Consider the following 24,006-nt stretch of genomic DNA (forward strand, 5'->3'; position numbering starts at 1 on the left):
TTTCTTTACTTGAAGGAAATCGTCGCCTGAAGATAGAAAAATACGCTCTGTATACCATCTGAGGGTGAAAAGGTCAAAGAAAATGTATACAATGTACCTAATACAAACAATAAATCGTGTATAAGATTCTAAAAATGTGTTTCCGTCTTAAAAAAAAACCATTACTTTCACCCATTGGCTTTGTATGGGGTTGAAGTTCAGTCTTATTCACATAAATGGGATGCAATACCCCACGCGGCCCTTGAATAGAGATGAGTAGACCCTTGGAAGTTCGGTTCAGCCGGATGTTAGTTAAAGTTTGGTTTGGATTCCGAGCTTGACCTGAACACCAATGGAAGTCACTAATTGACCAGTTCGGGTCTCCATCCACATACAGCCAGACATAACCAGATCATTTCCAGGGGAGGGTGGGCAGGGTTTTTCTTTGGTTATCACTACATTCGATCACGTTGTTGTTACTCCCAGTGCGAGAGGATCAAACACCGCAAATGTCTCACACTGGGCTGAGCACCGAGTGTTCCTGAGCACAGCGATGCTCACGAGAGTGTTGTACATACGTAAAGCACCAGAACTCTGTATTTTTTGTAAAGTTTGTGTTTGGTATGAACACCAAACCTCGGGTTCACTCATCTCTACCTATGAGCCCAGAGTGGAGCTGTTTCTGGAAGAAGGCAGAATTTTTTTTCCTATGATATAGGATTTCCCATTTTAAAGCCTTCTTTACACACTACAATATATCTTACGATGTGTTGGCGAGGTCACGTCGTAAGTGACGCACATCCGGCATTGTAAGGTACATTGTAGTGTGTAACAGCTACATGCGATTGCGATTGAACGGTAAAACGTTCATCGCACGCACATCGTTCATTCCTCATGAATTGAACGTCAGGTTGTTCATCGTACCCGGGGTAGCACACATCGCAGTGTGTGACACCCCGGGAACGATGAACAGATTTTACCCGTGTCCTGCGGCTCCCGGCCAGCAATGCGGAAGGAAGAAGGTGGGCGGGATGTTTACGTCCCGCTCATCTCCGCCCCTCCGCTTCTATTGGCCGGCTGCCGCTTGACCTCGAGATGACGCCGAACGTCCCTCCCACTCCAGGAAGTGGACATTCGCCGCCCACATCGAGGTCGTATGGACGGGTAAGTACGTGTGACGGGGTGAATCGTCTGTGCGGCACATTCAACAAATTGAACGTGCTGCACATACGATGGGGGTGGTTACGATTGCATATGATATCGTATGCAGAATCGTAACGTGTAAAGCAGGCTGAAGGCTTAGTTCTTAAAAAATTGTCTACATTTCATGCAGAAAAAATGGAAGTAAAATATTCATTTTTATTCATCAAAAGTAGTGATGAGCGAGCCTGAGGTTCACGTTCAGGTTCGGAAACCAACTTTCAAAAATCAAATTTCGTTTTTGATGTTCAAGTGAGTTATGAGTGCAAGCGAGCAGCGCTGTGCTTGGGTATGCGTGATCATCAGCCCTGTTTGAGCAGCGTCAAGTGTTTCCACAGCTCACACTGGACGTAAAATCAGCGTGATCAGATGTAGTGTTCACAAACAAAAACAAAAAATAAATAAATTGAAAAACACCGCCCACTCCCCTCCGAAAGTGCTCTTCTTATGACTGGCTGCATGTAGGCGAACACACGAACTGCCCAATTACTGACTTCCATTGAGGTTCGGTTCAAGTCAGGGTCACAAACCAAACATTATCTAAGGTTCGAATGTGCCCTGTAAATCAAACCTCCAAAGGTTCACTCATCTCTAGTCAACAGTCATTAAAGATTACAAAACCAAACATAGATTCCTGTGATAAAGAATTGCAATGTATCAATCAATTATTGGATGCTATATGGTTGATCAGGTTTTTTTGGCACACCTGTAGACTCGAAGAGGTGAGACTCATCCAAAATACTAAAGACTGTGGTGCATGTGTGGCGCCCCTGAGTGTCAGATGCCACAGGGTACTACATTAACCGTCGATTTCTGAAATGCCAGTGCTGGTAAAACACCACAAACACACATCCATGCCCTTTTCCCCAGACCAGGTGACAAACTGGGGCTGGAACAGATGGATGGCCACCTATTGGTCGGGACTCATCCAATCCACTAGTTGGAAACCTGGGAGGAGGAGGGGCTAGTCAGTAGAGTGGACGGACATCTTGTCAGATAGTGAGGAGATAGTGAGAAGTCAGTCAGAAGGCAGTACACAGACAGAACGTGTAAAGTGACTAACTGACAAAAAGGAGTACAGTCGCTGGAAGAGTACATGCCAGTACTCACAGGACTGAGCACCGGCGGGGCACAGGGCCCTAGTTCAGGAGGACGCTAGAAGCTCACCGGATAAATACCTGCCCGGTGAGAGGACCATCAAGGACTTCACCAACGTTAGTGTCCGGGGCACAGCAGCAAAGAGGGAACCTGGGAGCGAGGACAGAGCTCCGACCCAAGAGAGGTTCAAGCTGCCTGCCATATGGGCCAAGACAGAGACAACAGGAGGGGACTCCCAAAACGCTCCAGGCCACGGGAACCCACCACCACAAACCTGTGCAAGGAAGTATGGCTTACCAGGTCACTACACCAGCACTGGAACAAAGGGAATATCGGATTGGTAAAGACCACCACAAACCAGATGGCAGCAACTCCAAACCAGTGAGTAAAGCACAAGTAAGGCTATGTGTGCACGTAGCGTTTGTCCCTGCAGAAATTTCTGCAGTGATTTGAACAGCACACGTGCGCTTCAAATCGCTGCAGAAAGAGTCCGTAATGAAAAAAAAAAAGCAGATTTCATGCGCTCTGAGTGCAGCCCCTCCCATAGACAGAGCGGGACCTGCAGGCAGAGCGCACGAAAGAAGTGACATTTCACTTCTTAGAATGCGCGCTTCGGGCAGCAGCCGAAGCGCTGCGCTCTAATACGCCACGTGCGCACGTCTCCTGCATAATCTTCATAGATTATGCTGGGGACGCAGGACACATGCAGTTACGCTGCGGTGCAGATACGCAACGTGCGCACATAGCCTTAAACCACAGCCCCTGTGTTGTCTGAATTCTTCCTGCACCTCTGCATTAGTATACTACTACCACCCTCCTCCCCTGGGGCCTAGCTCTACTTGCGGAGGGCCATAACATCTAAGCTGCCCAATAACACCAGCCCCAGCCGTGAGAGATTTTGCAGCCGCGGCTTTTTCCATATAGCCGCATACTGCAATTGGCGTCACGCAAAACACTTTATTTTTATTTTTCCCTTGTACTAAATCCCCTTTCAAGTGACCCCCAGGGTCACCGAACCAGGCAATGGCCACCCAGTGAAATATCCCAGTAGTATACAGCTCGGGACCGAGTACCCCAAAACCCTGGGGTGAGTCACATGCTCCAATTTGGCCATCTAAACAACCTTTTTGAAAAATACGGTTGGGTGAACATAGCCCAATGGGAATCCATAGGTAAGAATTTTCCAAGGAAACCATAGGTTGCGTAGGATGAGTCAGGATGAAATGTCTCCAACTTTGCCTATTCCATTGCCTTATTCCTTTGCAAGTACATTGGTGGGCCTAGCTGAGGACTTGAGAACCTAATTTACATCTGAGTAAAAGACAAAATTTGTCATAATAGGGCAAGGTGGAAATGTTTCACCCTAACCTATCCTGCCGTTTCACTGGTTTCCTAGTGAAATTGCTCTTGATAGGTCCCTTCAATTAAAGGGAACTTGTCATCAGATTTAGCGACTATAAGCTGTGGCCACCACGAGTGAGCTCTTATATACAGCATTCTAGAATAATGTATATAAGTGCCCAGGCTGCTCTGTAGAACGTAAAAAAAGACACTTTTATAATACTCAACTAGGGGTGGTCTGGTCCGATGGGTATCGCTACTTTCTGGCCTGGCGCTTCCTCTCTGTGGTCATAGTCAGGGCCGTATTTGCCACTAGGCACCTGTGGTCCCGTGCCTAGGGCGGCACGTTGCGGGGGGGGCGGCACTTTCTGGCAGCAAAAAAAAAAAAATTTATATAATTTTTTTTTTTTTTTTTTTTTTTTTTCCCATCCCCGCCCCCCGTCCCTCCCTCCGTTACACTCGGCTGTGTTCGGGGGGGGTTGAGAGGGAGGGGAGGCGCACTTCTGTCTATTTAAATACATGGCGGGCGCCGGGCATGGTGAGCTGATTAACCCCGGAAGTTCCATCACCTTCACTTCCGGGGTCAGAGGCGCGCGGGCGCGACAATCAGCTGACTGCCCCGTGCTGCAGCGTCCAATGCTGCAGACGACACACGCCGCGGAGGAGGACGCGTCTGCAGCTGGAGCAAGCCAGAAGAGGAGCCAGCCAGAGCAGGGCAGCGGGCACCGGAGCAGATAAGGCAGAGGCAGAGCCTAGAATGTATGGGCTCCTTACAGGTTAGTTGATGATCGTTGCGATGCCTTTTTCCACTATAATCATGCAAGGGGAGGCTGGGGGGAAAGCGGCTGAGGCTGGGGGAGGCTGGGAAGAGAGAGAGGCTGGGCAGAGAAAGAGGCTGAGGCTGGGGGAGGCTGGGAAGAGAGAGAGGCTGGGCAGAGAAAGAGGCTGAGGCTGGGGGGAGGCTGGGAAGAGAGAGAGAGGCTGAGGCTGGGAAGAGAGAGAGGCTTAGGCTGGGGGGAGGCTGGGAAGAGAGAGAGGCTGAGGCTGGGGGAGGCTGGGAAGAGAGAGAGGCTGGGCAGAGAATGAGGCTGGGGGGAGGCTGGGAAGAGAGAGAGAGGCTGAGGCTGGGAAGAGAGAGAGGCTTAGGCTGGGGGGAGGCTGGGAAGAGAGAGAGGCTGAGGCTGGGGGAGGCTGGGAAGAGAGAGAGGCTGGGCAGAGAATGAGGCTGGGGGGAGGCTGGGAAGAGAGAGAGAGAGGCTGAGGCTGGAAAGAGAGAGAGGCTTAGGCTGGGGGGAGGCTGGGAAGAGAGAGAGGCTGAGGCTGGGGGGAGGCTGGGAAGAGAGGCTGAGTCTGGGGGGAGAGAGGCTGAGGCTGGGGGAGAGGGAGGCTGGGGGGGAAAGAGGCTGAGGCTGGCGGGAGAGAGAGGCTGAGGCTGGCGGGAGAGAGAGGCTGAGGCTGGGGGAGAGAGAGGCTGAGGCTGGGGGGAGAGAGGCTGAGGCTGGGGGGGAGGCTGGGGGGAGAGAGAGGCTGAGGCTGGGGGGGAGGCTGGGGAGAGAGAGAGGCTGAGGCTGGGGAGGAGAGAGGCAGATGCTGGGGGAGGCTGGGAGGAGAGAGACTGATTCTGGGGGAGGCTGATGCTGAGGGAGGCTGATGCTGGGGGAGGCTGGGAGGGGGAGGGTTGGAGGAGGGAAGCTGATGCTGAGGGAGAGTTGGAGAGAGAGGCTGAGGCTGGGAAGAGAGAGAGGCTTAGGCTGGGGGGAGGCTGGGAAGAGAGAGGCTGAGGCTGGGGGGAGGCTGGGAAGAGAGGCTGAGTCTGGGGGGAGAGAGGCTGAGGCTGGGGGAGAGGGAGGCTGGGGGGAAAGAGGCTGAGGCTGGCGGGAGAGAGAGGCTGAGGCTGGCGGGAGAGAGAGGCTGAGGCTGGCGGGAGAGAGAGGCTGAGGCTGGGGGAGAGAGAGGCTGAGGCTGGGGGGAGAGAGGCTGAGGCTGGGGGGGAGGCTGGGGGGAGAGTGAGGCTGGGGGGGAGGCTGGGGAGAGAGAGAGGCTGAGGCTGGGGAGGAGAGAGGCAGATGCTGGGGGAGGCTGGGAGGAGAGAGACTGATTCTGGGGGAGGCTGATGCTGAGGGAGGCTGATGCTGGGGGAGGCTGGGAGGGGGAGGGTTGGAGGAGGGAAGCTGATGCTGAGGGAGAGTTGGAGGAGGGAGACTGATGCTGGGGGAGGCTGGGAGGAGGGAGGCTAATGCTGGGGGAGGCTGGGAGGAGGGAGGCTAATGCTGGGGGAGGCTAGGAGGAGGGAGGCTGATGCTGGGTGAGGTTGGGAGGAGGGAGGCTGATGCTGAGGGAGGCTGGGAGGAGGGAGGCTGATGCTGGGAGGAGGGAGGCTGATGCTGGGGGAGGTTGGGAGGAGGGAGGCTGATGCTGAGGGAGGCTGGGAGGAGGGAGGCTGAGGCTGGGGGAGGCTGGGAGGAGGGAGGCTGATGCTGGGGGAGGCTGATGCTGAGGGAGGCTGATGCTGGGGGAGGCTGGGAGGGGGAGGGGGAGGCTTGGAGGAGGGAAGCTGAGGGAGGAGGGAGGCTGATGCTGGGAGGAGGGAGGCTGATGCTGGGGGAGGCTAGGAGGAGGGAGGCTGATGCTGGGAGGAGGGAGGCTGACGCTGGGGGAGGCTAGGAGGAGGGAGGCTGATGCTGGGAGGAGGGAGGCTGATGCTGGGGGAGGCTAGGAGGAGGGAGGCTGATGCTGGGAGGAGGGAGGCTGATGCTGAGGGAGGCTGATGCTGAGGGAGGCTGATGCTGGGGGAGGCTGGGAGGAGGGAGGCTGATGCTGGGGGAGGCTGGGAGGAGGGAGGCTGAGGCTGGGGGAGGCTGGGAGGAGGGAGGCTGAGGCTGGGGGAGGCTGGGAGGATGGAGGCTGAGGCTGGGGGAGGCTGAGGCTGGGGGAGGCTGAGGCTGGGGGAGGCTGGGAGGAGAGAGGCTGATGCTGGAGGAGGCTCATGCTGGGGGAAGATGGGAGGAGAGAGGCTGATGCTGGGGTAAGCTGGGAGCAGGGAGGCTGATGCTGAGGGAGGCTGGGGGGACAGAGGCTGATGCTGAGGGAGGAGGGAGGCTGAGGGAGGAGGGAGGCTGATGCTGGGGGAGGCTGGGTGGAGGGAGGCTGATGCTGAGGGAGGCTGGGAGGAGGGAGGCTGATGCTGGGGGAGGCTGATGCTGAGGGAGGCTGATGCTGGGGGAGGCTGGGAGGGGGAGGGTGAGGCTTGGAGCAGGGAAGCTGAGGGAGGAGGGAGGCTGATGCTGGGAGGAGGGAGGCTGATGCTGGGAGGAGGGAGGCTGATGCTGGGGGAGGCTAGGAGGAGGGAGGCTGATGCTGGGAGGAGGGAGGCTGATGCTGGGGGAGGCTAGGAGGAGGGAGGCTGATGCTGGGAGGAGGGAGGCTGATGCTGGGGGAGGCTAGGAGGAGGGAGGCTGATGCTGGGAGGAGGGAGGCTGATGCTGGGGGAGGCTGGGAGGAGGGAGGCTGATGCTGGGAGGAGGGAGGCTGATGCTGGGGGAGGCTAGGAGGAGGGAGGCTGATGCTGGGAGGAGGGAGGCTGATGCTGGGGGAGGCTAGGAGGAGGGAGGCTGATGCTGGGAGGAGGGAGGCTGATGCTGGGGGAGGCTAGGAGGAGGGAGGCTGATGCTGGGAGGAGGGAGGCTGATGCTGGGGGAGGCTAGGAGGAGGGAGGCTGATGCTGGGAGGAGGGAGGCTGATGCTGGGGGAGGCTAGGAGGAGGGAGGCTGATGCTGGGAGGAGGGAGGCTGATGCTGGGGGAGGCTAGGAGGTGGGAGGCTGATGCTGGGAGGAGGGAGGCTGATGCTGGGGGAGGCTAGGAGGAGGGAGGCTGATGCTGGGAGGAGGGAGGCTGATGCTGGGGGAGGCTGATGCTGGGGGAGGCTGATGCTGAGGGAGGCTGATGCTGAGGGAGGCTGATGCTGGGGGAGGCTGGGAGGAGGGAGGCTGATGCTGGGGGAGCCTGGGAGGAGGGAGGCTGAGGCTGGGGGAGGCTTGGAGGAGAGAGGCTGAGGCTGGGAGGAGGGAGGCTGAGGCTGGGGGAGGCTGGGAGGAGGGAGGCTGATGCTAGGGGAGGCTGGGAGGGGGAGGGGGAGGCTTGGAGGAGGGAGGCTGATGAGGAGGGAGGCTGGGAGAAGGGAGGCTGATGCTGAGGGAGGCTGGGAGGAGGGAGGCTGGGAGGAGAGAGGCTGATGCTGGGGGAGGCTGGGAGGAGAGAGGCTGATGCTGGGGGAGGCTGGGAGGCTGATGCTGGGGGAGGCTGGGAGGCTGATGCTGGGGGAGGCTGGGAGGCTGATGCTGGGGGAGGCTGATGCTGGGGGAGGCTGGGAGGAGGGTGGGGGAGGCTAGGAGGAGGGTAGCTGATGCTGGGAAGAGGGTGGCTGATGCTGTGGGAGGCTGGGAAGAGGGTGGCTGATGCTGGGGGAGGCTGGGAAGAGGGAGGCTGATGCTGGGGGAGGCTGGGAAGAGGGTGGCTGATGCTGGGGGTGGCTGATGCTGGGGGTGGCTGATGCTGGGGGAGGCTGGGAAGAGGGAGGCTGATGCTGGGGGAGGCTGGGAAGAGGGAGGCTGATGCTTGGGGAGGCTGGGAAGAGGGAGGCTGATGCTGGGGGAGGCTGGGAGGAGGGAGGCTGATACTGGGGCAAGCTGGGAGCAGGGAGACTGATGCTGGGGGAGGCTGGGAGGAGAGAGGCTGATGCTGGGGGAGGCTGGGAGGGGGAGGAGGGAGGCTGATGCTCTGGGAGGCTGATGCTGGGGGAGGCTTGGAGGAGGGGGGCTGGGAGGAGGGAGGCTGATGCTGGGGGAGGCTGGAAGGAGGGAGGCTGATGCTGGGGGAGGCTGGGAGGAGGGAGGCTGATGCTGGGGGGAAGCTGGGAGCAGGGAGGCTGATGCTGGGGGAGGCTGGGAGGAGAGAGGCTGATGCTGGAGGAGGCTCATGCTGGGAGGAGACAGGCTGATGCTGGAGAAGGCTCATGCTGGGGGAGGATGGGAGGAGAGAGGCTGATGCTGGGGTAAGCTGGGAGCAGGGAGGCTGATGCTGAGGGAGGCTGGGGGGAGAGAGGCTGATTCTGGGGGCGGCTGGGGGGAGAGAGGCTGATGCTGGGGGAGAGGCTGCTGCTGGAGGCGGGGGGAGAGAGGCTGCTGCTGGGGGAATGGAAGAGAGGGGCCAATGCTAGAGACAGATGACAAGGGTTAAGGGATAGAGCAATGACAATATCGATGGGGGGGAGTGTAAGGACTCAGAATAAGAGGGGGGCAGCATTGGGAGCTCATTATGGAGAAGGGGCAGCATGTGTGGGCTCAGTATGGAGTGGAACAATGTAGGGGAGTCAATATCAAGAGTGGGGTAGTGTGTGTGTGGGGGGGTCTCAGCATAAGCGTTAGTGTGGTGGTCTTAGTATGATGAGTGGGGCAGCATGGAGATGTCATTATGGAAAAGAGGAAGGCAGCATTAGGAGCTCATGGAGAGGGGCAGCATGCATGGGACATTGTGAGGAGGGGGCAGCATGCATGGGACATTGTGAGGAGGGGGCAGCATGCATGGGACATTGTGAGGAGGTGGCAGCATGCACGGGACACTGTGAGGAGGTGGCAGCATGCATGGGACACTGTGAGGAGGTGGCAGCATGCATGGGACACTGTGAGGAGGTGGCAGCATGCACGGGACACTGTGAGGAGGGGGCAGCATGCACGGGACACTGTGAGGAGGGGGCAGCATGCACGGGACATTGTGAGGAGGGGGCAGCATGCACGGGACACTGTGAGGAGGTGGCAGCATGCACGGGACATTGTGAGGAGGGGGCAGCATGCACGGGACATTGTGAGTAGAGTTGAGCGCGGTTCGTGGTTCGTGGTTCTCCAGTTCTAGGCTCGAGTGATTTTTGGGCTGTTCGAGATCGAACTAGAACTCGAGCTTTTTGCTAAAAGCTCGATAGTTCTAGATACGTTCGAGAACGGTTCTAGCAGCAAAAAACAGGGCTTTTTACAGCTACAGTGAGCAGGAGCCATCGCTGGCAGCCTGCCACAAGCTGGTAACCAAGATAAACATCGGGTATCCAAGCAAAGCGCTTTGGTTAGTAACCCGATGTTTATCTTAGTTACGTGCAGGAAGCCCACACTTTCCCGCTCAGCTCGCTCCACCCCCTCCTGCCCGCGGCATGTACACATACATACACATACACAAACACACACACACACACACATCCACCCCGCCCGCCCCCCCCCGCCCGCCCGCCCGCTCGCTCGCTCGCTCGGCTTACCTGCGGTGATGAAGTCCCGCCATCCCGACCTCAGCGCTGTCACTGTCCTCCATGGCCGCCGCTTGTCACATCACCTATCGCTTCCGACCCGAGACTGACACTGGCGGTGACGTCACGGACCTCTCGCGATACTTGATGTGAAGGCGCCGGTCATTGACCTCAGTGACAGGGGCTGTCAGTGTGCTGGAGATCAGCGCAGGTAATGTACCTCACTGACAGCAGCACTTGTCACCCCCCTGCAGTGACCTGGGCTGACCCATTGATGTTAGCTCAGGTCACTGCATTGCTCTCCCAGCCAATGGGGAACATCCTGCTCTTCATTGACTGGGACAGTGTGCATCGTCATGGCAACCCCTTGGATTACACCAGACCTGGATTTGTTTTTCAATCTAATAAATTGGTTAAAGAGGGAATGTTTTGGGGAGTGTTTTTTCAAATAAAAATGTGTTTGTCGTGTATTTTTTTTTTATTACTGACTGGGTTGGTGATGTCGGGTATCTGATAGACGCCTGACCTCACCAACCCCAGGGCTTGATGCCAGGTGACATTACACATCTGGTATTAACCCCAAATATTACCCCGTTTGCCACCGCACCAGGGCGCGGGATGAGCTGGGGCGAAGCACCAGGATTGGCGCATCTAATGGATGCGCCACTTCTGGGGCGGCTGCGGCCTGCTATTTTTAGGCTGGGGAGATTCCAATAACCATGGACCTCCCTAGTCTGAGAATATCAGGCCCCAGCTGTCTGCTTTACCTTGGCTGGTGATCCAATTTTGGGGGACCCCTACGTGTTTTTTTTTAATTATTTATTTAATTTAAAATAACAGCGTGGGGTGCCCTCAGTTTTGGATTACCAGCCAAGGTGAGGTTGCCAGCTGTGGTCTGCAGGCTGCAGCCGTCTGCTTTACCCTAGCTGGCTACAAAACTAGGGGGAACCCTATGTCATTTTTTTTTCATTTTTTTGGCTAAATACAAAGCTAAGCACCCCTTAGTGCCACATGAAAGGTACCAAAGGGTGTTCCACTTTTTCTCCATTTTTTTCTCCACTTTCTCTCCACTTTTTCTCCACTTTTTCTCCATTTTTTTCTCCACTTATTCTCCACTTTTTCTCCTCTTATTCTCCACTTTTTCTCCACTTTTTCTCCTCTTATTCTCCACTTTTTCTCCACTTTTTCTCCACTTTTTCTCCTCTTATTCTCCACTTTTTCTCCACTTTTTCTCCACTTTTTCTCCATTTTTTTCTCCACTTTCTCCACTTTTTCTCCACTTTTTTCTCCACTTTTTCTCCTCTTATGCTCCACTTTTTCTCCTCTTAATCTCCACTTTTTCTCCACTTTTTCTCCACTTTTTCTCCACTTTTTTCTCCACTTTTTCTCCTCTTATGCTCCACTTTTTCTCCACTTTTTCTCCACTTTTTCTCCACTTTTTCTCCTCTTAATCTCCACTTTTTCTCCTCTTATGCTCCACTTTTTCTCCACTTTTTCTCCAGTTTTTCTCCACGTTTTCTCCACTTTTTTCTCCACTTTTTCTCCTCTTATGCTCCACTTTTTCTCCACTTTTTCTCCACTTTTTCTCCACGTTTTCTCCACGTTTTCTCCACTTTTTTCTCCACTTTTTCTCCTCTTATGCTCCACTTTTTCTCCACTTTTTCTCCACTTTTTCTCCTCTTAATCTCCACTTTTTCTCCACTTTTTCTCCACTTTTTCTCCACTTTTTCTCCACTTTTTTCTCCACTTTTTCTCCACTTTTTCTCCTCTTATGCTCCACTTTTTCTCCACTTTTTCTCCACTTTTTCTCCTCTTATGCTCCACTTTTTCTCCACTTTTTCTCCACTTTTTCTCCTCTTATGCTCCACTTTTCTCCACTTTTTCTCCACTTTTTTCTCCACTTTTTCTCCTCTTATGCTCCACTTTTTCTCCACTTTTTCTCCACTTTTTCTCCACTTTTTCTCCTCTTATGCTCCACTTTTTCTCCACTTTTTCTCCACTTTTTCTCATTTTTTTCTCCACTTATTCTCCACTTTTTCTCCTCTTATTCTCCACTTTTTCTCCACTTTTTCTCCACTTTTTCTCCTCTTATTCTCCACTTTTTCTCCACTTTTTCTCCACTTTTTCTCCATTTTTTTCTCCACTTTCTCCACTTTTTCTCCACTTTTTCTCCACTTTTTCTCCTCTTATGCTCCACTTTTTCTCCTCTTAATCTCCACTTTTTCTCCACTTTTTCTCCACTTTTTCTCCACTTTTTCTCCTCTTATGCTCCACTTTTTCTCCACTTTTTCTCCACTTTTTCTCCACTTTTTCTCCTCTTATGCTCCACTTCTTTTTCTCCACTTTTTCTCCACTTTTTCTCCACTTTTTCTCCACTTTTTCTCCTCTTATGCTCCACTTTTCTCCACTTTTTCTCCACTTTTTCTCCTCTTATGCTCCACTTTTTCTCCACTTTTCTCCACTTTTTTCTCCACTTTTTCTCCTCTTATGCTCCACTTTTTCTCCACTTTTTTCTCCACTTTTCTCCACTTTTTTCTCCTCTTATGCTCCCACTTTTTCTCCACTTTTTCTCCACTTTTTCTCCATTTTTTTCTCCACTTATTCTCCACTTTTTCTCCTCTTATTCTCCACTTTTTCTCCACTTTTTCTCCACTTTTTCTCCTCTTATTCTCCACTTTTTCTCCACTTTTTCTCCACTTTTTCTCCATTTTTTTCTCCACTTTCTCCACTTTTTCTCCACTTTTTTCTCCACTTTTTCTCCTCTTATGCTCCACTTTTTCTCCTCTTAATCTCCACTTTTTCTCCACTTTTTCTCCACTTTTTCTCCACTTTTTTCTCCACTTTTTCTCCTCTTATGCTCCACTTTTTCTCCACTTTTTCTCCACTTTTTCTCCACTTTTTCTCCACTTTTTCTCCTCTTAATCTCCACTTTTTCTCCTCTTATGCTCCACTTTTTCTCCACTTTTTCTCCACTTTTTCTCCACTTTTTCTCCACTTTTTCTCCTCTTATGCTCCACTTTTTCTCCACTTTTTCTCCACTTTTTCTCCACGTTTTCTCCTCTTATGCTCCACTTTTTCTCCACTTTTTCTCCACTTTTTCTCCTCTTATGCTCCACTTTTTCTCCACTTTTTCTCCACTTTTTCTCCTCTTATGCTCCACTTTTTCTCCACTTTTTCTCCACTTTTTTCTCCACTTTTTCTCCTCTTATGCTCCACTTTTTCTCCACTTTTTCTCCACTTATGCTCCACTTTTTCTCCACTTTTTCTCCACTTTTTTCTCCACTTTTTCTCCTCTTAATCTCCACTTTTTCTCCACTTTTTCTCCACTTTTTCTCCACTTTTTCTCCACTTTTTCTCCACTTTTTTCTCCACTTTTTCTCCACTTTTTCTCCTCTTATGTTCCACTTATTCTCCACTTTTTCTCCACTTTTTCTCTACTTTTTCTATGGTCGGTCTACCCATTAGCTCTGCCATGCATAGTGTAGCTCTACACCTACTGCACATGTTACTTTATGATTGACATCTCTTTCGTACCAGAGCTGTCTAAGTCTACTCTGACCCCATATTTGTCATTACTATATTGTCCTTGTACTGTATTATGACATTTGTATCATGTGTTTCATTTCTTGCTGTGTTGCAATTTTTTTGCTGCATCCCAATTGTACCTCTACATTGTTCGAGTTTATGTTATTGTTCTCTCACTCTTATGTGATACTGATTATTGTCATTTTTCATGATTACATGCAGATAAGTCCAATCTGACGAAGGCTCAGGCCGAAACGTCATTTGTAACTTGTTTTGGACAAAAACATATATGCTTATGAAAAAAAAATTTTCTTAATACGGACCAATAAAGAGTGATTTTGCATTACTATCCGTTGTGACTTACTGACTTAGTCTGGGAGATATAGAGTGCCGAGGTTACTCACTAATTTTATCTATTATTACCTCTGAGCACCTATATACCAGTGAGCAGAGCTTCCTCTACAGTAGTTCTCCTGATTAGGCATGCCCTTACCTCATGAGCAGGGCATTGCAGCTTTGGTAGCAACCATTACGACATGGACTCTGCTGCTGTGGACCCGGGGAGAGTGAGTGCAGATTCATTGCACCCACACTCCTCACATGAAGGGTCCGCACTCCTAGAAAATGGGGGATACGTTCCCTGAGTGTCTCCCCCCCATATTCTAGACGGTCCAGAGTCGTCGTGGGACCCCTTTATTTTTTTTCTTACAATAAATTGGTGAAAGAGGAAATGTTTTGGGGACCGTTTTTTCAAATAAATTTCTTTTGTCGATTTTTTGTTTTTGTTAGTACTGACAGTTTATGATGTTGGGTATCTAATAGACGCCATGACATCACAAACTGCTGGGCTTGATCTCAGGTGACTTTACAGCTAGTATCAACCCGATTTATTACCCCGTTTGCCACTGCACCAGGGCACGGAATGAGCTGGGGTGAAGCGCCAGGATTGGCGCATCTAGTGGATGCGCCACGTCTGGGGTGCCTGCGGCCTGCTATTTTTAGGCTGTGAAGGCCCAATAACTATGGACCTTCCCACCCTGAGAATACCAGACCACAGCTGTCCGCTTTACCTTGGCTGGTGATCCAATTTGGGGGGTCCCCTACTTTTATTGTGTAATTATTAATATTTATAAAATAATTATAAAAAAGAGCCTGAGGGGACCTCCACATTGGATCCCCAACCACGGTAAAGCTGCCAGCTGTGGTTTTCAGGCTACAGCCGTCTGCTTTACCCTAGCTGGCTATCAAAAATGGGGGGACCCAACGTAATTTTTTTTTTTTAACTATTTTTTAAATAGAAAAAATTAATGGGCTTCCCTGTATTTTGATTGCCAACCAAGGTAACGGCAGGCAGATGGGGGTGGCAACCCATAGCTGTCTGCTTTATCTGCGCTGAGAATCAAAAATACCGCGGAGCGCTACGTCATTTTTTTAAAGATTTATTTTTACAGCACTGTGATGTCCAGCAATCAAAATACAGGGAAGCCCATTTTATTTTTAGTTATTTAAATAAATAATTAAAAAAAATATATGTTAGCTCCCACTGCATTTTTTGTATTGCTAGCTAAGGGTAATCCAAGCAGCTACTGGCTGCTAACCCCCACTGCTTGGTGTTACCTTCACTGGCAATGGAAAATCCAGGGAAGCATTTTTTTTTTTTTTGCCAAAAAGCTACAAAAAAAGGACGTGAGCTTCGCCATATTTTTGTATGCTAGCCAGGTATAGCAGGCAGGTGCTGGAAGAGTTGGATACAGCGCCAGAAGATGGCGCTTCTATGAAAATGCCATTTTCTGAGGTGGCTGCAGACTGCAATTCGCAGCAGTGGGGCCCAGAAAGCTCAGGCCAACCGGTGGTGCGGATTCCAATCCCAGCTGCCTAGTTGTACCTGGCTGGACACAAAAATGGGGCAAAGCCTACGTCATTTGTTTTCTAATTATTTCATGAAATTCATGAAATAATAAAAAAAGGGCTTCCCTTTATTTTTGGTTCCCAGCCGGGTACAAATAGGCAACTGGGGGTTGGGGGCAGCCGTACCTGCCTGCTGTACCTGGCTAGCATACAAAAATATGGCGAAGCCACATAATTTTTTCAGGGGGCAAAAAACTTCTGCATACAGTCCTGGATGGAGTATGCTGAGCCTTGTAGTTCTGCAGCTGCTGTCTGTCTGTATGGAGAAGAGCAGACAGCAGCTGCAGAACTACAAGGCTCAGCATACTCCATCCAGGACTGTATGCAGAAGTTTTTTGCCCACCAAAAAAATGACGTGGGCTTCGCCATATTTTTGTATGCTAGCCAGGTACAGCTGGCAGCCACGGGCTGCCTCCAACCCCCAGTTGCCTATTTGTACCCGGCTGGGAACCAAAAATATAGGGAAGCCCGTTTTTTTTAATTATTTCACTTATTTCATGAAATAATTAAAAAACAAATGACGTGGGCTTCGCCCTATTTTTGTGTCCAGCCGGGTACAACTAGGCAGCTGGGGATTGGAATCCGCAGCACAGGTTAGCCCGAGGTTTGTGGGCGCCTCTGCTGCGGATTTCAGTCCGCAGCCGTCCCAGAAAATGGCGCTCTCATAGAAGCGCCATCATCTGGCGCTGTATCCAACTCTTCCAACAGCCCTGGAGCCGGGTGGCTTGTTGGGTAATCATGAGTTAATACTGGCTTTGTTTTACCAGCCAGTATTAAGCCAGAGATTCTTAATGTCAGGCACGTTTGACCCGGCCATTAAGAATCTCCAATAAAGGGTTAAAAAAAGACACCACACAGAGAAAAAATACTTTAATAGAAATAAATACACAGACACATTAGAGACTCCATCTTTATTACCCCCTGTCAGCCCTCCACGATCCTGCTCTTCTGTCTGCTTTCTTTCTAGTGTAGTAGTAGTGACGATTGTAGTGAGGGGCATCACTTGGGGCTGGGGAACCTCCATCCTAACTACAATGCTCACTACAATCGGGAAGCAGCGTGCAGCCTTCACTCCGTGAGTGATCACTGCTGGCTGCTAGCGGTAACAGCGGTAACGCTGACAGACGCGTTACCATAGCAACGGTGCTCCCGGAGCTGCGGTTAGCGGTGACGTCACCGCTAACTGCGTTGCTATGGCAACGGTGATCTCCGTTAATGACCGGCTGACACAGCCGGTCCCTAACGGAACGGGGAGTCGACCGTGTGCTAGAGCATGTCGCCGGTACACGGCGATACACATATGTGCACCGTGTACCGGAGAGATGCACTCGCAGGTCCTACATGACGTGTCATAGTCATGTGACCAGTCTGTAGCCAATGAGATAATAGCCACGTGACTGGTCACATGGCTATTTTGACGTCACGATAGGTCCTGCTTCTCTGCTGGCAGTGCAGGTCACCGGGAGGATTCAGCGATCATCGGATGGAATAGCGGCAGGAGACAGAGTGCAGAAGGGATCGCGAGGACCGGTAAGTGTTATGGCAATGTTTATTAACTGTTTGTGTACATTTATAATGCATTTTTATGTGTTTGTGATTGCCTCCCATTATAGCCTATACGTTCGAGTTCGGTTCGTCGAACGTTCGACGAACCGAACTCGAACGGGACCCCCGTTCGGCGAACCGGCCTCGAGCCGAACCGGGACCGGTTCGCTCATCTCTAATTGTGAGGAGGTGGCAGCATGCACGGGACACTGTGAGGAGGGGGCAGCATGCACGGGACACTGTGAGGAGGGGGCAGCATGCACGGGACATTGTGAGGAGGGGGCAGCATGCACGGGACACTGTGAGGAGGTGGCAGCATGCACGGGACATTGTGAGGAGGGGGCAGCATGCACGGGACATTGTGAGGAGGTGGCAGCATGCACGGGACACTGTGAGGAGGGGGCAGCATGCACGGGACATTGTGAGGAGGGGGCAGCATGCACGGGACATTGTGAGGAGGGGGCAGCATGCACGGGACATTGTGAGGAGGTGGCAGCATGCACGGGACACTGTGAGGAGGGGGCAGCATGCACGGGACATTGTGAGGAGGGGGCAGCATGCATGGGACATTGTGAGGAGGGGCAGCATGCATGGGACACTGTCAGGAGGGGGCAGCATGCATGGGACATTGTGAGGAGGGGGCAGCATGCATGGGACATTGTGAGGAGGGAGCAGCATGCATGGGACATTGTGAGGAGGGGGCAGCATGCATGGGACATTGTGAGGAGGGGGCAGCATGCATGGGACACTGTGAGGAGGGGGCAGTATGCATGGGACACTGTGAGGAGGGGGCAGCATGCATGGGACATTGTGAGGAGGGGGCAGCATGCATGGGACATTGTGAGGAGGGGGCAGCATGCATGGGACATTGTGAGGAGGGGGCAGCATGCATGGGACATTGTGAGGAGGGGGCAGCATGCATAGGACACTGTCAGGAGGGGGCAGCATGCATGGGACATTGTGAGGAGGGGGCAGCATGATGTGAGGACAATGTGCAGATCATATTTCATAATTGAGGAAGGTGTGGTGGGTATAATTTATAAGGGAGGGTAGTGTGTAGTTTATTAGGGGCAGTGTGACAGTCACAGTATATAAGTGGGGACGGTGTGGTGGGAATATTTTATACTCCTGCTATGTTTTGATGTGCCTGTGGTGATCCCCATTGGGGGGGGGGGGGGTGGTAGTGCCCTTCATTTCTCATTGATACTTTTTAAAGTGTTTTACAGAGTAGATCTGCCTTAAACAGATGTCGTGTGCGAAAACTCAGTTTTACGTTGTCACTAAGGGGCGCGACCACTTAAAGTGCCTAGGGCAGCACGAAGGCAAAATACAGCCCTGGTCATAGTCATCCTCCTTCTACCCAGCCCAGTGTGGATGACGTGTCCTACGTCATCCACATAGACTGTATACTGGCATTGCATTCCTGTGCAGGCGCATTTTGATTTGCCCTGCTGATCAAAGTACTGTAATGCGAAGGCGCGAGCAAAGTTTAAAGTCTGCCCGCGCATGCGCACTACAATATTGTGATCTGCCCTGAGCATCAAAATCAAAGTACACCTGCGCAGGACCTCAATACTGACCAGTGTGGATGACGTAGGACGCGTCATGCACATGGGCCTCAGAAGATCGAAGACGGAGATCGCCGCAGAGAGGAGGCGCCGGAATGGAGAGCTGCCACACCCTATTGGACTGTACCGCCCCATAGCTGAGTATTATAAAAGTGTTTTTTACGTTCTACAGAGTGGTCTGTGCTCTTATGTACAGTATTCTGGAATGCATTATATAAGAGCTCACTGGTGGTATCTGCAGCTTATAAGGGATAAACCTGGTGACAGGTTCCCTTTAATATTGTGACCCACTTGATGACCTACGCACTCCAAGATGAGAAGGATATTGAATTTCTACGTTTGTTTAATTCATAAAAGTCATAATACTTGACCGTTGATTCTGAGATTGTCATTTTCCACTAAACCCTCGAATAAATCCCAGGATGTAATCAATAGAGAGTGCCATAACAATTAACTACTTAGAAGAGCAGACGCCATCCACATCTATTCAATATTGGATGAAAAGACAAAATATAAAAAAAATTTGGACATATTTATATATTACTAATGACTTCCATACAGGCCACTGGTGGAGTCTCTACATTTTTTACGAGATATTTCACGTCTCTTTTTACTAACTGTATGAAAGTTGATATTTTTCGTTGTATCTTCGGAATAGGCTATTGCATATGGTAAACACATGTAATAACATGTTGCCCTAATCTTATGAGTTTAATAAGTTTAGAAATTACTTTTGACATCCTTCCAAGGAAAATAATTATTTTCGAGACTCACCACATAAATGGAGAATTACACGAATTAACATTTCACAATATCCGACTGAAATTTGCATTGATTACATTAGTATTTTAACATTATGTTTCCAACTTTCTTGCGCATATTGTATTAGTACAGTATTCGGTGTCTTTAACATATTTGTTCCATTATTGTAGTATCAGAATATATACAACTTTATAAGGCTTGATCTACAATGACGTTACCCATTGTATTTGGCCTTTGGTTGGCATTGGCTCACAGTGGGGAGTCATGGGGACCTGGGTGGTTTTCATACCCTTGGTTCAAAAAGATAGGTATGTTCCGTTTAAGAGATTGTCCACTTTTAGCTATATTTTTTCCCAGGGCCTCAGTAATCCATAAAATAACAGAGCTTTACTCACCCTCCTATGGGACCAGAGCAGATTTTCCATTGTTGCCCCAGTTTCTGTTGACCGGCTGCAACTGGGATGTCCTGCCACAGTGCTGCAGCCAACTATTAAGCTCAGCGATTTGTGCTTCACTCAGTGATTGGCTGCAGCACTGTATACCTGACTCACCACTGCAGCCAATCAACAGAGACAACAGCCACAGCCGAGAGACAGTGCTTACCACGGGAAAGTTATGAAATTCTCAGATTGTTATTGTCACGCTGGTATAGGTAGGTACCAAGTACACCGCAAAAGGGAATGGAAGGGAAACCTTGTGTTTAGGGAAAGGGAAGATGGTCACCCCTGACAAAACCTACTGCTGGTCTCTGGGGTCCCTCACCACCCTAGATAAGTTCCACACCTATGCGCCGAGCCGGATACCTGACCCTAGGTATGGGTAAGTACCAAGCACATGCCAAGGGAAGGGAAGGGAAACTTTGTCTAGGGAAAGGAAAGATGGTGACCCCTGACCATACCTACTGCTGGTCCCTGGGGTCCCTCATGACCCTAGATAGGTTCCGCACCTATTCGCCAAGCCGGATACCTGACCCTAGGTATCCTTAGTGCTGGACCATAAATAGGGAACGGGTGAGATGAGGTCTTCGTCAAACCCCACTATACACTATAGACAACACAAGGAGGACACACGGGGGGAAAATGCATGAACTACTTATCCACAGATGACTCAGGCAGAAGTTCAGCAAATGTTTCAGCAACGATACCACAGAGGAGCACAAGCCACCTGTTTGCAACCAAGGCTTGAATGAACTGAAAATATCACCAGCACCAGTCCAAGGAAGGAAGGGGTATTTAAGCACCAAGATAACACTGATGATCAGCAGCTAGGTGGAAGGTGAGCTCCTGCTGGGTCCAAAAGGGGGAGAGATGAATCCAGCAGGAAAGCTACCTATACCAATGAATACTGACAGCAGGAACAATGAAAAGTCAGGGAGCATTCTGCGCAGTGACCTTCTATGGCCAGAAACCACATGACTGTCTGTCATCCATGACACACCCAACTTACTGATGCAATCAATCTACAGAGACTACAGCAGAAGCAGAGAGGCCGTGCTGACCACGGAAAAGTTAAGACATTCTTAGATTGTTATTTTACTTATTACTGAGCTTGTGAGCTAAAAAGGTGAAAATGGACAACCCTTTTTAGGGATTGTTCAATGGATAAAAAAAAAAAGAAAAAAGTTGCCAACGTCTACCTGTCCCCAGCCAGTCTCTACTTCCTTATTCTGAAAAATGCCTGTCAGTGATTGGCTGACTGGACATTTCCTGCCATGTCCTATGTGTCAAGATGAGACCAGAAGCCAATGGGGACCAAGTAACTGTCAGAAATGTGTCAGAAATGTGCACTAATCTTTTCACTAGCTATGCTCCACTTTTTCTACTACTTAATCTGATACCAGCATGATCTAGGGAGATAGATCCTGATTCCTATGGTTATTACTTAGTTTATTAGGTGCAGCAGTTGTGATAAACTCCCTATTTTCTTTGCTGTAGATCTAGCAATACTTGGAATGTTGAACTACATAGCCCCGCTCACATCACTGATTGGTAGCTCTTTGTGTACACTGTATATTGACAAAAAGCTGCTAATCATCTGTGGGATGAGTATACAAAGAGCAGGAGGACTAGGATGCCCAAGACAACTAGTCCTGCCAATAAAACACTAAATGTAAATGTATAAAAAGATAAAATTTACACATTTATAGGATATTTATTGTGTTTTTTCTCCTTATTTTCACAGGAAGTAGCTTTGGGACCAGATGCCACCTCTTACAGATTGCTGGACCTCAGTCCCTCTGCTCAGTATACAGTAAGACTCCAGGCAATAAATGGAAACATCAAGAGCAAATTCATCCAAACCATATTCACAACAAGTAAGGATATCAATGTTTAATTTTCATTTTTTTCATTGTTTTTTCAATGTTTTGCAAAGTAATAGTTCATGTATAAGGTTGTTTTTTTGGGTCTATTAAGTATAAAAAGTGGTATCTATTACATATCTTATTATTAAAGTATGGTGCATGAAGCCTAATGCTATAATAGGCGGCAGAAAGTAAAACTGAATAACTGTAATGACCCAAAGTCAGCTTTAATTATAAGAAATTAATTAAGACTACAAGTGTTAATGAGAACCTGTCAAATGAGTCACGCTGGGTGAACCATGGATAGGATAAAATCAAGAGACTCCCTCATTACAGAAAAATGTTGTGTTTTAGAGAAAACATAGCTAGAATTCAAGCCGGCAAAGGGAACTAGTAGAAAGCTTAAAATGCAAATGGGGCAAAGGAATAAGTGTCCACTAGCCCACTAAATGCTTTCTCTGGCTACGTCATGCCAAGGTTGGCATTCTTGATAGAGCTTTCCATATTTCTGCAAAGGGAGAGACCTGTCAATCAAGACAAACTAAAGAATGTATGTCTGGAACACCAATGGCCAATGACCAAAAAATAGACTAGACCCAAAAAATAGAGATTACCTTGGCGTTGGTTTTGGGGCTCTTTTGCATTGATCAACACAATGGCTAAACATCTCTTATATTCCTATTATTCATAGCAGTTATGCATATTCCATTTTTCATGTTTTGTCATTTTTTCAGATAGTTCATTGTATTTTTTAGTCTAGCATTCCCATAGCAGTTTTGCTTTTCACCATTCCCATATACATTGTGACTTGTGTGCAACTCTTTATCCTATTGTATGTCAATCAAGACAGGCTGGGCAGGGAGAAACTTAAAGGGAATCCGTTACCAGATTTGGCCCCCACGAGTGAGCTCTTATATGTAGTATTCTAATATGCTGTATATAAGAGCCCAGAAAGCTTTGTAGAATGTAAAAAACACTTTTATAATACTCACCTAGGGAGTGGTCCGGTCTGATGGGTGTCGCTGCTTTCTGGTCCGGTGCCTCCTTACTGCTGCAATGGCCATCCTCCTTTGCAGGCCCATGTGGATGACACATCCTACGTCATCGACACAGGCCGGCATTGTGGTCCTGCACAAGCGCACTTTGATCTGCCCTGTGGCGATCTTTAACCTTTAGTCACGCTTGCACACTACATTACTTTGCTCTGCTCTAAACATGGCAGATCATAGTGCACCTGCTTAGGACCGCAATGATCCACACAGGCTTGCGAAGGAGGACGGCGAATATAGCAGAGGGGAGGCGCTGGACCGAGAGCAGCAACGCCCATCGGACTGGACCACCCCCTACGTGAGTATAATAACAGTGTTTTTTATGTTATAGAGAGTAACCTGGGCTCTTATATACAGTATTCCAGAATGCTGTTTATAAGAGTTCACTGGTGGTGGCACCAGATTATAGTTGCCAAGTCTGGTGATAGGTTCCTTTTACGGAACACCCTGGTGGACTCTTGTCCACCTTCCCACACAGTTCACCTTCTATCCAACCCATTTTCAAGCTGCCATATTTTATTTCTGCATTTCCAAGTAAAACATATCTTACAGTAATAGGGCAGCATAGAATTCATGTAGCTCATGGCTCAAGAGGTTCCATATAAGATTTTGTAACTAAAACAAAACTAGAACATACCAAAGACTTATCTCTGGGGGATAATTTCTGGGTGGCCCATATCTCTCAATCATTCAATGTTTTGGGAGTTTTTAACCTGTCCTCTGTCAGTGCAAGATTATAAAACAAGGCAGTGGGGGACTGGTTGAAAAATTATCCACCCTATAAGGAGCATAATGAAAAGGTGACCGAGCTTCATTTGGAATTTTTCCGTTCTGGTATGAAGCATGGTTGGAACTTTAGCTTTTTTTATTTTTTTTAACTTTCTATAGATTTTTTTGTTTGAGGTTTTTTTATGGAGATTATTGCATTTGTCATGGGGTATGAAATAACAGAACAGGGGCTCCTAGACTAGTCTTCAGACTTGAGAGACTCTGCACTGTTTCTTATCTCAGGGGTACACTTGATGGTAGCAAAGTCTGAGCCCCCAGCGTGACCCTAACTCCTGTCTGAGCTCTGATCTTATTCCCCCTCTCCCCCACTCTTGGGGTGGGCCGTAAATACAGTAACAAAATCCCACAGAAACAACACAGACAAAGGAGAACAGAAACTTACACTCAAACACAAAGGAGAGACAATATGTGTACAGGGGAATAAAGAAATAGGAAAGAAATAAATGTATGACAGGGAAACCACTCAAAATAGCAACCAAAAATTGGATCACCACGAAGGACTGGAATAGCTAGAGCTTTGATGAAGTTTCTATCGGCTTAGAAACATAGTCTCCCATACCTTAAGGCCTCATGCACAGAGTGCGTTTTTGCACGTTTTTCGGGTGCGTTTTTGGTCAGAAAACTGCATGACTTTGCTTCCCCTGCAAATTCTA

General features: G+C 49.6%; 1 protein-coding gene across 4 annotated transcripts in view; it reads left to right on the forward strand.

Moving 5' to 3' along the window:
* The window catches only part of TNC (tenascin C), a 193,942-nt gene that overhangs the window by 126,039 nt on the left and 43,897 nt on the right, over nt 1–24,006 (forward strand). For all 4 annotated transcript variants that reach the window (XM_075324090.1, XM_075324091.1, XM_075324092.1 and 1 more), the window contains one exon: nt 21,395–21,527. In XM_075324090.1, coding sequence (XP_075180205.1) covers nt 21,395–21,527 — 133 coding nt within the window. The remainder of the gene's footprint in view (nt 1–21,394; nt 21,528–24,006) is intronic.

The sequence above is a fragment of the Anomaloglossus baeobatrachus genome, chromosome 9 (assembly GCF_048569485.1).
Source record: "Anomaloglossus baeobatrachus isolate aAnoBae1 chromosome 9, aAnoBae1.hap1, whole genome shotgun sequence".
NCBI lineage: Eukaryota > Metazoa > Chordata > Amphibia > Anura > Aromobatidae > Anomaloglossus > Anomaloglossus baeobatrachus.